This window comes from Pyxicephalus adspersus, chromosome 1 (assembly GCF_032062135.1).
Source record: "Pyxicephalus adspersus chromosome 1, UCB_Pads_2.0, whole genome shotgun sequence".
In the NCBI taxonomy this organism is placed as follows: domain Eukaryota; kingdom Metazoa; phylum Chordata; class Amphibia; order Anura; family Pyxicephalidae; genus Pyxicephalus; species Pyxicephalus adspersus.
The window spans coordinates 103,594,501-103,608,502 of NC_092858.1; the positions used below are offsets into that span (position 1 = coordinate 103,594,501).

The 14,002-nt window shown below is 36.1% G+C and overlaps 1 protein-coding gene across 1 annotated transcript in view; it reads left to right on the top strand.

Annotated features, from left to right (window-relative positions):
- Positions 1–13,732, top strand: part of GUCA1C (guanylate cyclase activator 1C) — a 38,658-nt gene extending 24,926 nt beyond the window's left edge. Inside the window, exons 3-4 of the mRNA XM_072422103.1 lie at positions 11,149–11,236; positions 12,485–13,732. Coding sequence (XP_072278204.1) covers positions 11,149–11,236; positions 12,485–12,618 — 222 coding nt within the window. The 3' untranslated portion in view covers positions 12,619–13,732. The remainder of the gene's footprint in view (positions 1–11,148; positions 11,237–12,484) is intronic.
- Positions 13,733–14,002: the final 270 nt, after the last annotated feature.

Below are 14,002 nucleotides of genomic sequence, written 5' to 3' on the forward strand. Positions count from 1 at the left end.
CACTAATGTATGTATAGACATGAGTGCACATAAAGCAAAACATGTATGTATGCATTTAGATGTGTGGACATATACATAGAAAAGAGAAATTATAAGAAGAAATAGGCAAAGAGGGCTTTTTGTACCATATTGCTTCACATTGAAAAGATTGCCTATTTCTTCCTATGATTTCTAATATCATGGGCTTGGCCACAAGCAACATTCATGGAGGATATTGCTTCTGGTTAAAAGAAGGAATCCACCTTTATGTGATTCCACTACCAAGCTGAGGTGAGTAAGTCAAATATATGTAGTGAGCCAAGATCTAAACTGCCATTCAAATCTGCAAAAACACCCTGAAGGGATGGAAAAGCAAGAAAATGTTTGGCACAAAATGGATTTTGCCTTGGAAGTTTGATATGCTAGTACTATTTGTTTTGTGTAAACACCTAAATAATGCATACAATTCTTGGGTCTCCTCTGGAGTGGAGATGGAATGTAAATAGTTGCGATACGTGAATTGAAGTTTAAACAAGAAATCCCACCTGTACCTGATATCCAGTCGCCGTAGTACCTGAAGAAAAGGTTTAAGAGCCTTCCTTTTTTGGATTGTTTGTGGTGCCAAATCTGCAAAGACTTGGTAAGGGTAGGATTGAAAAACGAGATCCCTCTTGTTCCATAATTTCTTTTAAGGTAGCTTCCTTGGTTTTGTAGAATGTGAGCCTGATGATATTATCTCTTGGGGGGGGCCTTCCGTTTTCCTAGGGCCAAGTGCCATTTCCAGCCTCTCTGGTGGAAAGTCGGAAGTAATTCCTGAAATAAGGCCAGTATAAATATAGGTAGGTCCACAATTGTCTCTGGGATCCCCCTTACACGTAGATTAGCCCTGTGGTGACGGTTTACCAAATCTTCTATGCTAACCATTGCAGCTTGCAAATCTTTCTGAAACATGTTGATATCCTGTCCATAGGAATTTATAACTGCAATAGCATCATCCATCCTTTGCTCCAGGGCATGGATTCTAGTACCCAGTTCCCTGATCTCTCTAGTTAAGGTAAGAGATAACTTGCCTGTGGCTTGAGAGAGTTCCTGCTGCAATTATTGCTTGAAGCACTCGAACAGCCCTGCATCCCTGCCTTCTTAGCTAGGCTGTGCACTGGGGAAAGATAAGTTAGAGCGGTCGCTGGAAATCTCATCTACCGCCTCCGGATGTGAAGGAGAGGCTGGCATAGTGTCATCCACAGCCGGCGTGTCCGCCATCTTTGATCCCGGCCGCGTTGACCAAGTAGTCGCGAGTTTTCTTATCTGAGACCGGACTGTGCCTGATTTCTTTCCCATCCCAGTGGCGCCATTGTAGAGGACTCGATTCCTGTCCGGGAAAGCCAAAAGACCTGCTGAGGCTGATTGCTGGAACAGCTACACACTCGGGAGTCACGGAGCTCGATCACACAGTGGCCATCTTGGATCGCGGCTGACGAGCACCCCCTGCATTTATCACTTTGTAGTCATTAAATGAATTAAAATATCAGTTTTTTCTTTGTAAAAAAAATGCTTTTGTGTGTTCTTAGCATAACACTAAGTTAAATCTGAATTACTTTTAGGTGTTACATATAAGCAGATCTTTTATCCAATAGGACAAACTGCACTTTCATTAAAAAAAAAATAGTCTGTCATTTGCAATCCCTATTTAATGTACAGCGCTGCGTAATATGTTGGCGCTATATAAATCCTGTTTAATAATAATAATAATAAATAATAAAATGGCATGAGAAAAAAAAATGTGAGGTTCATCTGGTTAAACATAATGCAAATTCTGTCTCATTTAAAACTAGTTCTAGTGGCTTACTCATTGCTTACTTAGCCTATAGGCCAGTGTTATCCTTATGCTGGTCTACACATGGATCTTACAATAAAATGTTTTAATGCCCCCTCCATTGTGTCATGTAATTTACTTTATTTAAGAAAAGCGATTGAAGCCTGATCAGAGAGAAAAATTTAGCCACTTTGCTGTCTTGTTGATGTGTGTATATGTTAATATAAACTGCCCAAATAAGTACAAGACTTTTAATACCCTTGACATGGTCTTGGAAGGTACTATGTATACAGAAATGCTTTATTCATGGTTTTGTAGGTTCTGTTTAGATCTAAGAGAAAAAAAATGATAATATTTAAGACATGTTTAATAGACCGGCACAAAAAGGCCACATAATAAATAATAATATATAATAAATAATTAACAAAAATAGTCACAGGTTCCAGTTTTGCTTCAAATAGATTAAAACACTTTATGAACAACAAAGAATAATATATTACCTTCAAACTCACCATACAGCACAGCATAGAAAATCTCATTAGTGGGTCTCCCAAGTATTCCTGAATGACAACTGCTTCACTGCCAGAATGTTGCTCCATCATGGCTGACGAAGAAATACTTTTATTTTATAAAAAAATACTGAAAATATTGAATACTACACGGGCAGTTTGCATGGTCACTTTATATATAGTGTACTTGTTCTCCTAGCTCGAGTTTGATAAAGAAAGGACTAGGACTAGGCCAGGACTAGTAATTAATAAAGAGATCTGCATGGAAAGAAGAATCCTTTTTTCATATATTATTTTGCTTTGTTTGCGTTTGCAAAAAATGACACTTGTGTACTTGAGCTTACAAATATCTTCTCATATGCAGAAGTGTAGTATTGCATTCTTCCTCTTTGACAGTGCCAATAATTACTCCATTTGTCCTGGTAATCATAGCAGATGCAAGATAAACCTTGACATTTTATCTTTTACCTAACATTTTTTTAGGAGTTTTATATTGAAAATGCTTTTTGTAGCTGAATATGATTTAAAGGCAATTTTATTTAATGATTGACTCTTACTGTTCCTATACAGTATCAGAACTTAAGTGGTGTAATAATGCTTTTGTTTACACAGACAATACTCCTCACAAACAGAGGGGCCCTATTTAAATTTAAAGAGAATATTTGATATTTTAATTAAGGGCAAAGGCTAACATTTGGGCCTGCCAAAGCTCTGTAATTATAAATATATAATAAATGTAATTTTTAAATATGACCTAGTATCAGCCACTTACAGCAGGACGGATGTGTGGGGAAAAGGGAGAGGAAAAAAGCAGGAAAAAGGAGCCAATCGGCTCATGTGCTGACAAGAATTTTAGTGCTCAGGGCTAGATTTCTCATAAGGCGAACCCGTGCTGTGGCCTGGGGTACCATGGTAAGGAGGGGTGGCATTTGTTCCTCTTGGCTATCTTGGTATATCTTCATATACCACATAATTTGCATTTCTCTGGAAGTAGCCATTTGGGAGGTAACGTGGTTCAAATACCGGTAAATAACTGGCAGGACACATTGCAAGTTATTGTGTAGTTTCTGCTTTTTGGTTCAGAATGGCGAGCAGGTAGCAAAATTTGACAGGCCAGTACTATATGATAGCTTTTATCCTGGGGGAGGGGGGGATACAGGGGTGCACATGGTGCAAGGCATAGGTCTAACAACCAGGTAGGTTATCATTCTTCTTTTGTAAACAACCACCAGGTGTTTGTTAGATACTTGAAACTGACCTTAGAGTCTTTGCTGTGATGTATGAGGGACGATGGGAATAACTATAACATTAAAAGTACCGGGAAAGGGTCGTAAATTCTTGTTTAAAAGCTCTTTTGGTTAATATTTTTATTAGGAGAGTCTAATATCCAAATAGCAGTCAGAAGTACAAATAAACTTTTAGTATTTGTCTCACCAGGTTGTTAGTGTGTTCTATTTGAGATTTGTAAAACATGCTATATTTGATATTAAATACAAAACATCAAATAAAAGATGACCTTTATGACTCTAGTATTTCAACTTTAAACAAACTTCTACAGAACTGTTAAAAGATGGCTGTGCCATCTAACCTAAATACCATTTTATTATTTTGCTAAAGTTTTCTAAACCATCACAGTGCATATTGCAGTCAGTTTAAAATGGAAAATGAGATTTAATTATCATAAATGCACCTCCTCTTGTACAGTCTAATTCAGATCATCTAGCAGATGGCGCAGACAGACAGTGAAAAACACCTGATGAATAATTCAAATATGTAGATATTTTTAAACAATGTATTTGATCAATATACATATAGACTCTTTATTTTAAAACTGTAAATCTATGGTCTAATTATATTAAAACTGACCTATGGTCTGATAAAATTAAAAAATATTTGTTGTAAGAACATTCTACAGGATTTTATATATTATTATTAGGGTAATATATAATATTAGGATTCATATTAATATTTCTTCCTTTTTTAATCAGGTAACTATAAAATATTTTATATTTTTACTACTCAATCTCCAAAAGTAGCCCTATGCACACTTATGCTCTGTGAGGTCCCTTATTATAGCTGCTTCACTAAAAAAAATCCTAGATAATTAATAATGTAAACCCTTTTTTCCAACTTGCAAATCACATAAAAAATTGCAAAGTTGTGCATGCAAATTATAAAAAAAAATAACAGTGATGACCAAAAAAACAGAAATGCCAGTCCTTTTAATGCAATCCAAAACCTAGGGAAAAAAGACCATTAGAAACCTACTAGCAAGATGGTTGTAACTCGACAATATTACTTCACACAACATAAAATCACTTCCATGCTTAGAAGTACGGTTAAGACCAAATTCAATTTTTCAACAAATAATTAATGTAACACTACTGTAACAGATATAACAAACTGGAAAAAGTCATTTTCTTTAAATACTTATTTTATATGTAATTAGTTTTTTGGTCTTCAATATAGCTTCAATTATTATGCAACTGTAGTATTTCATTGTTTTAAAAGTCCGTCAGATGAATTTCATACATGAATGTGTAAATATTTATAAACATATACAAAACTCCATGTATGTATACAAGTAGTTCCCAGGTTACATAAGAGATAGGGACAGTAGGATTGTTCTTAAGTTGATTTTGTTGAGATGTAAGTCAGAACAGGTACATTATTTACATTATAAATGCAATTGGGACAGATGTTTTTCTCAACATAATATTAGGCACCATGGTGTCAGTTACTGTATAAAATCCTCACTGCCCGTTAATCACAAACAAAAAACAAAGAAAAAAAATCTTTATGGAACCTAGACATTCATTAACTTCTGGAGAAAGCTGTGGTTTGATATAAGAAAAGAAACAACTGCAGAGTTTGTCTTGGTCATTAAAGAGTTGCAGAAGGAGATCACCCCCCCTAAGATCACCCACAACCTCACCCATTTATATATATATATATATATATATATATATATATACATACATATATATATATACATATAATATTACAAACACACACACAGGTTGACAATCCAAAATCCGGCAACCGCAGGACCTGAGGAGTGTGAGATTTTTAAAAATTTCAGGTTTTTTTTTTTTTCTACTTAACGCCACACACAGACCAGCCTTCCTCTCGCAGCACTGCGGACATCTGGCACAATTCCAAGGGGCAGGCAGCAGGGACGTTTCAACGTGTATTAGTTTAGCAAGCAGACCTAACAGCTGTTTCTGCAGAACAGAGCCATGAAAACATTAGTGGCCAAACAGTATGCTGCAGTCCCTGTATTGTAAATGCGATCCGAAATTCGTGCGGGGAAACTGAAGGATCCGGATGATTGGTGGCCAGATTTTTGATTGTCAACCTGTATATATACATGGACTGCTGAAAAAAATTGACACCTAATCAACACAGTATCACACAAAGTCAATTGAACTTCTGGAATATCCATCTGTCCAGCTTGGAAGTGTGATTTTGAATCAGTTCCACCTTCTTTTGTGCAAATAAAGCACACCTGGTTAACACATGGGACAACAGCAACAGCAATCCAACCCCAAAAAAGAAAATGGTTTTACCACAGATCATTTCCCTCTCATTTTTCCTGTTCTTTAATTTTTGCATTTTGTTGTGCCCTTGTCACTACTGCTACTTTACAGTAGCATGAGGCGATACCTGCTCAGGTTTCACAGCTAGTCCAGATCTGCCAGGATGGCACATTGATACAGTTGTTGCATCACGGTTTGCACTTGATTCTCAGGACAGTCTTAAGATCGTCAAGGAAATACCAGAAGATGGGCTGTTACACACAGGAGAGCTGGACAATCATAGAAGGGCAACAACCAAGCAGCAATAATGGTATGTGCATTTTTGTGTGTGGAGGAACAGAAGGATCGGTACTAGAGCCCTACAAGATGACCTCCAGCTGGCTACTGTGCATATTTACTGTGCTGACAACCTGGTACCATGCATCTAGACTAGAATTTGATAGAGAACACCAGAATTGGCAGGTTTGCCATTGGTGTCCCATTGTCTTCACAGATAAGACAGATTTACAATGAGAAAATGTGACTGATATGAATGATTCTGGGGACGTTGTGGTGAATGTTACACTGTCTGCATAGTTATCCAGCATATTAGATTTTGTAGTGGTTCAGTGATGGTCGGGGAGGCATAACTACTGCTAGGTACTGAGATGAAATCCTCCAGGTGCAGGACAATGCATGTGGCCAAGGTGTGTAGGCAGTTCCCTAAGACGATGCCATTGACTGGCCTCCATGTTCCCCAGGCATGAATCCAATAGTGATCTCATCTCATTCTGCTAAGTAATGCCACAAAGTGTCCTGGAGCTCACTGATGCCCTGATCCAGGTCGAGGAGGAGATCCTCCAGGGCATCATATTCTGTGTCATCAGAAGCACGCCCAGACATTGTTGGATGTGTTTACAGGCACTTGGGGTTCATAGACACTACTGAGCCCTATTATATATTATGATGAAATTCACATTCAATTATTCTGTGATGTCTGTGAATTTTTATTAATATTATATATGAAAAAAAAAATTATGTTCAAGAAGCCAGCTAAAAGATGGTTTGAGTTTTGCAACATGGTGCCTTACTGGAAGTAGTCATCAGAATCTGTGTACACTGTGGTCATAAAGGTATGGACATAACCAAAAACATTGCTAAGGCAGGCTGTGGCAACTTAATATGCACTTAGTACTAAGGGACCTAAAGTGTGCCAAGAAAATATCCCCTACACTAATACATCATAAATTGATGACACAAGGCAAGATGGATCCATGCTTTCATGTTGTTCACATAACATTCTGACCCTACCATCTGAATGTTCCATCAGAAATTGAGACTCATCAGACCAGCCAACATTTTTCCAATCTTCTCCAGTCTAATTTTGGTGACCTTGTGTAAATTGTAGCCTCAGATGCCTGTTCTTAACTGACGGGAGTTAACTTGTGCTGCTGTAGTCTGTTTGTTTCATGTCTGTTTGCTTCAAAGTTTGGTATGTTTGTTCAGAAAAACTCTTCTGCATTTCTGTAGTATGTGTTTGAGTTGCCTTTCTATTAGATTAAACATGTCTGCCCATTCTCCTCTGACGTCTGGCATCAACAAGGCATTTTCAATGAAAGAACCACCACTCACTGGATATTCTCCTTTTTTGGACTTTTTCTACTAAACTTTAGAGACAGAGACAAAATAAAGGCGATTTCAAACACCTGGACCACATGCGATTTTCAAACACCTGGACCACATGCGATTTTCAAACACCTGGACCACGTTGTTTCCAATTTTTAGACACTTTGATGATGCCTATATTTAGTTTTATCAAGGACAACATAGCAGAATGTGTGCTAAAAAATAATATTATAAGTAATAGTCAACAAGGATTCTAAAAACACTAGTCAAACAAATTTATTTCAGGAAATAAGCAAAGCCGTGGACTTAGAATGCAAGGAAGGTGCACATTCCTTGCATTCTAAGTTTACCAAGTTCGTCTTTCTCTGCTGACAGCTGATCTAAAGGGGGAGGGGATGTCGGCAGTGAAGCTTCTGTAACAGCAACTTCCTACCCGGCCCCTTCAGCTGTCAGATGAAAAAGCCATCAACTTAGAATGCAAGAAAGGTGGTAAGGAAGGCAGTGTTACAGAAGACTCCCTGCCTTCCTCCCCACTGTTTTTGCATTCTAAGTTTTCTCTTCTGACAGCTGGAGGGGGAGGAAGGCAGTATTACAGAAGCCTTACTGCCCTCCTCCCCCTCCCCTTCAGCTGTCAGTAGAGAAAGCAAGTCGCAAGTCGCTGGGCAAAACCCCCAAGTCGAGTTGCAAGTTGTTCTTTAGGTGCCTTAAGTCGGACTCGCGTCCAAGTCGAGTGACTCAAGTTTCAACCTCTGGTATTAACACAAGAGAATGTTGTTACAGGGAATGCCCCATTTTTCCCCTGTTGAGGCAATTTGACAATTCTGTATTAGTGTTTTTTTGCATTCTTCTAGATTGCCTGTGAGCACATAGTTCTAAATATGCATATTTTCTATCAAAGAATTATTTTATTTTTTTTTAGCATAGCTCTTTCCATCTTTTCTTTTTCTGATACCATAGGGTATCACTTAAGTGACAGCTCTTCTATAGTCTTCGAGTGCTGCTGCTACCACATCTAAAATGGCTTACAGCAGTAAAATTCAGGCAGGGACATACATTTGAGAAATACAAATGATGTATTTGTACACAGATCACTTTGGAGTTGCATAGTATGTACATACCCATGAAGGTAGGGCCACCTAACAATACTTGAAAAAACTGAACCAAAGTGTATCAGAAGTTCATGAATCTAATAATTTGTGGTTAGGAGGTCTCCAGCAAGTTCAGAACAGAATTAGGACATATACCTGAAAGTGACAAAATTACTGCAAATATATTATTGTTGATTTCAAAATAATACCACAAAGATTTTACTTTTAAAATACAACAGCTGAAACCTAGAAAAGTAGCAGTTACAGTAAAACCAACCTGATATCTTAAAAAAATATTATATATGATTGCATACTTAAAATACACTCACAAATATACTTGTCAAACAAATTATATAAAAACTCAGCATCAGAACTAAAGCACCAACCTAATTTACAGACATTCAAAAACTTTCAAAAACTTTAATTAAACCAATTCTTGCAACTCTCTTGAAATGAAGCTGGACCAGACACACGTTGATCTCCAATTGGTAGAGATAATAATGGTAGTTTTCATGATATTATATACAGGAATTATGGGGCATTTGTCCCTTGATATACCAGTATTTGTATTTTAGCTTGTGTTTTATTAAGCTTATTTATATGATTAGTGCATTTCAGACCAATTTCTATTATACGACCAACAGAAGGAGTTATTGAATGAACTTTATTGTACAACCAACAAACCTGCTGAAGCAATCTTATTAACCCATAGCTAGCCCATCCGTCTCGGAACTACTGTCGCACCAATTGTTGAAATACTTTTGGTCATGAGGAAAAGGTGTCAGAACAAACAGGGCAACACAGATTGCTACATACCTGCAGATGGGTATCTATGCTGAGCCTTAGGAGAATCAAAACTAGACCAAGGAGCAATGAGGGAAGGAAGTATCACAGATAATATTAATATGTACTATGAAAATAAAGCAGGCTGGCAGAGGCAGCAGGATCTGCTGGTAATCACTGGATCCCTTTAGAAGTCTTATGCAGTCCATGCCTTATTGGGTTAAAACTTATAATGTGTGGGCTCCCTTATACCACCAAATCAGACAAGTGGTTTTGTTGTTCTTTGGCTGACCAGCATATAAAGGGCATTCCAAAGAATGAGCAATTGGTTGCTTTTTTTTTAACGCAATGGTCTAATTGTATCCATTTATAATAATAATAATATTAATAATAAATATATAATGATATTTTGGTTAAATGCTTTGTATTTTATTTAAGAAATACTCCACTCCCTAAGCTCCCTGTTAAAGGGGCAAACATTTGTCACTGTCAAATGTATATTCTGTATTGTATGGTGACCACTAAGTGCACAGCTAAACTATCATATTTTTCTAATTCCAAGTAAAAAAAGGATTTGTAAAATGTGGTCTTATTTTCGAATGAACAAAATCATACTGTCGAGGTGATTAAGGCTGATGACTACAGCTTCCATACCAGAGATCAATACTAGGTGGATATGTACATCAACTCCATTCTATTATTTATACTGCTAATCACAATGAGTTAAACATAATTACAAAATCCATTTAGTGTCATTATAATATTTTTCTAAATTAACACATACAAGAAAACAGTTACATTTTCCCTAAATAACGTAGGAACAATACTACAAAGTAATAAAGTGACCATATTCTGAAAAAAGGTTTATTAGGGAAACAAAAAGTCAATCACCTTAAAATAACAATAAAACAATTCACAGCTAAGCTGAAATAAACAAATGGTTACAGGTAATGACTGCTGCTACCAGGTGCAGCTAATTACAATTAATTAAAAAAAAACAGTTATGCTGAAAACATTGTGACTCATAGGTGCTTTCTACGGTAACTAAAATTGTAAAGTATTGCAGGAGCATCTGTACCAAGATAGAAAACATCGCTCTATACTTTTCTTAACCATTTTATTATGTACATCTGTTCAACTGCTTGTTAACACGAATATCTAATTAGCCAATACCATAGCAGTAATACACTGCATTTAGTTGTGTAGACATTGGCAAGAGAACCTGATGAAAACTGAGAATCAAAAGGAGGAAGAATGCTATGTTATGATTTTCACACACAACTATGTCTAGGGTTTATAGAGAAAGGTCATAAAAGGAAAATACCCAGTATGGGCTACAAAAGCAACAGAACACAATGAGTGTCACTCCTATAAGCTAGGAAAAGGCTTGAGGCTAACTTGTGCAAACTCCCCAAAATTAGACAAGACGATTGAAAAAACATTGCTTTGTCTAATGAGTCTCAATTTCTGTTGTGACATTTGCAGATGGATGGTAGGGTCAGAATCTGGTTTCAACAGCATTAAAGCATGGATCAATCCTGCATTGTAACAGTTCAGGGTGTTGTTGGTGGTATAATGGTGTGGAGGATATTCTATTCACATCTCACATCTTGGGCCCTCTAGTTGAGTATAGTTAAACATTCTTTGTCAAAGCCTACCATAGTATTGTTGCTGACTATGACTATCCCTTTATGAATGCCGTGTTACCTGTTGTCTACTTCAAGCAGGATATTGTACCATGACACAAAGCTCAAATTTCTTAAACTGCTTTCTTGAATATACCAATGAGTTTATTTAACTTACAATAAATTATTTTCTGTTTGTTTTTTTAGGCAGTTCAATCAATAAATGGTCACCAGGGTATGAACCCTGAAGAATTCACAGCGTTGTTGTTCCAGAAAATTGATGTCAATGGAGACGGTAAACCAAATAAATTTAGTCTGACTTCTGTTATTTTGTAGTTTGTATTAGGTACAGAAAGAGTAGTTTTGTTTGTCTTTATTGGTGATAGTTACAGTACCACCTTTGGAAATGAGTAAAAATAAGAATCATAACAAGAATGCAATTCTAGGGCTACAATTACCAAAAGGGCCCATATACATGAAGTTTTGTTTGAATCTGAGCTGCTAAAAAGTTAAAGCATTTCTAAGACACCTGTGTTATGCCCTGGTGCAAGTCAGACAAAAATCCCCAAATGTCCATCACATAATTCACCTATAGTAAACTTCCATTCACTGCCTCCACCATATGGAGTTCCCGTGAGTAGAAGCTACTTGTAACGTCTCCTCCAAGCAGTTCACGGACATGAGAAAGCAAAAACCGCAGAGCAACCTCATTGTCAGTCTGAACATAGCCTAAGAGAGTCCAAGGTGAGGGTCAAGAAGAGGTCAGAAAGAGGCAGTCAGCAATGGCAACACTAACTTAAAGGGACCCAGCAGCTACAGATACAAACAATATCAATGGGAATTGGTCTAGCATAGTTTAAATAGTTAGCCAATCAGGAGTCAGCTTGGGAGCGGGTGAATCCCCTGGCCTATCACAGAACCCCTAACCAGTAACTTCCTCTGTAAATAAATCCTAATACTAGCAATGTTTATTTTGTGATTTTTTTTAATACAGTTTAGTTTATGCATATTTTTGGTCTACTGTACTTAAGATTACAACTTGTTTGATATCAAGCCAAATTTAGAAGGTTTGCTTTTTAACATCTAAAATCCAATCTTCCTATTTGAATTAGCACTGAAGATGAATCCCTGTTTTTCCAAAATACATTTTTTGTTTTCTATAAATTTAATTTTGTATTTTTACAAGTGAAGTGAAGTTTACCCTTCATCTACTTTCTTTAGGATTAACTATGAGAAATATTAAAGAACCCCATGACTAGTATAGCAACATGCCATCCTTCACAATAATGTGTATGATTCAAAGTATATGTAGAAGTCCAGCACAACTCAATCTGACAACCATTATTAAAGTAGGATGTGCTAATCAAATAATCTGGCAACTAAAATTAAGAAGTTATTTTTAAAATAATAAGTTATTTTCAGAAAGATAAACTAGCTAACAATTGCACTATGTTTTCTTTGGTATAAGAAAACCAAATGTATCTTGTTATCCATTGCTTGTGAAAATCAACCTATATATAAAACATATTACAATTTTCTTTAGGGGAACTGACATTAGAAGAGTTTATTGGTGGAATACAAAAGGACCCTGCCCTTTTTGAGCTTATATCAAAAAGCTTTGATCTCTCCAATGTGTTGAAAACAATACAAAATGGAAGACGGAGGAGTATTCCTTAAAGAATGCCTATTTAGGACGTTGTCTACCTGTCTTACTTCAACGAGATGCCTTTCTGCAGTGAGAAGATGTCATGCTGCATGAGGATGGAATAATTGATTCATCAGTGAATAAAATAAGCACAGCACAGCACATAAGTGGTGCAAATCTTTAAAAACTATCTCTTGAAGAAATAGGACATTTCTTATGTAATGTAATGTATACCAAGACTGTACCAGACTTTCAAAAGCCGGGGAAAAGTAATCTTTCGGCTTTTAATTGATTTAAATCCAGTTTAAATGAATTTAAAAGGGATTGACTTTCATCTGGATTAGTAAAGAATAAAGGAGGGACTGTTTGACCTTTCAGTGTAACTAATCACTACTTTAATTAGCAATAAAACATCTCTGTTCATCTTCTAGACCCAAACAAAAGTTTTTGAAAAGGTCATGGTCATTCTGACAACTGTTGAATATGACAAAAAATGTTGTAGTAAATGAAACAGTTATGTATATGTTTATTATTACATTTCAATCTTTAATAATATATAATGTCAATATAAAATATAATTGAACACCACAGACATCAAGTTTACTTGATGCTTATTAGTAATGTTTGAAATGTTTATTTTCTACTTGTTTTGAGTAAATTGTGGAAAGTTTAGAACCTCTGTTAAGTTTTAAATGCTTGTTTGTGTCCCTCTTGGGGGATTCACTTCCTGTTCTAACACCTCTTAAGTGTCTTAAGACAAATGGCAACACAAAAATGGAAATTGCCAAATTTCCCCTGGATTCTTGTTATAGATGACACCCAAAAAATAGACAAGAAGTGGGAGGGGAAATTAAATTTGAGAATTATATTAAAATGATTACATGTGTGTCACAAAGATACAAAAATTGTTTGATGAATGAAAATTTTTTATGATTGTGTTCTGTAATATATATATTTAATAGGTTTAAGTAAAGACAAATTTTGTTTTTGTTTCATATTTTTTTTGACTTTCTGTCCTGAAGAATGGAAAGAGGGAAATCTCTTTAACCTCCTGGGTGGTATATTTCTGTCCAGTTTTATATGTCTAATATGTTTATTTTACAGTATAATATGACAGTATGAGTATAATAAAGTTTCCAAAGACAAAATCATGTCAAAATAAAAAATAAAATGTGTTTTCCAGTAGATGATTTCCCTTTACCTTTTGCTTTGGTAATAACTCCAAATTTTTTTGATTCCCCTCACTTAATCTCTTAAGAACAGTGGTCATCAAGAAGAATAGAAGGTTGAATCTCTCCCTTGGGAACACACCAGTTGTGGCAGGGTATATAACCCCTTTTTACTTTAAATCAAAAAATAGAAACATTTGCCATTACATACCCTAGAGCTAAATACAACATTTTGGCAAGAACTACC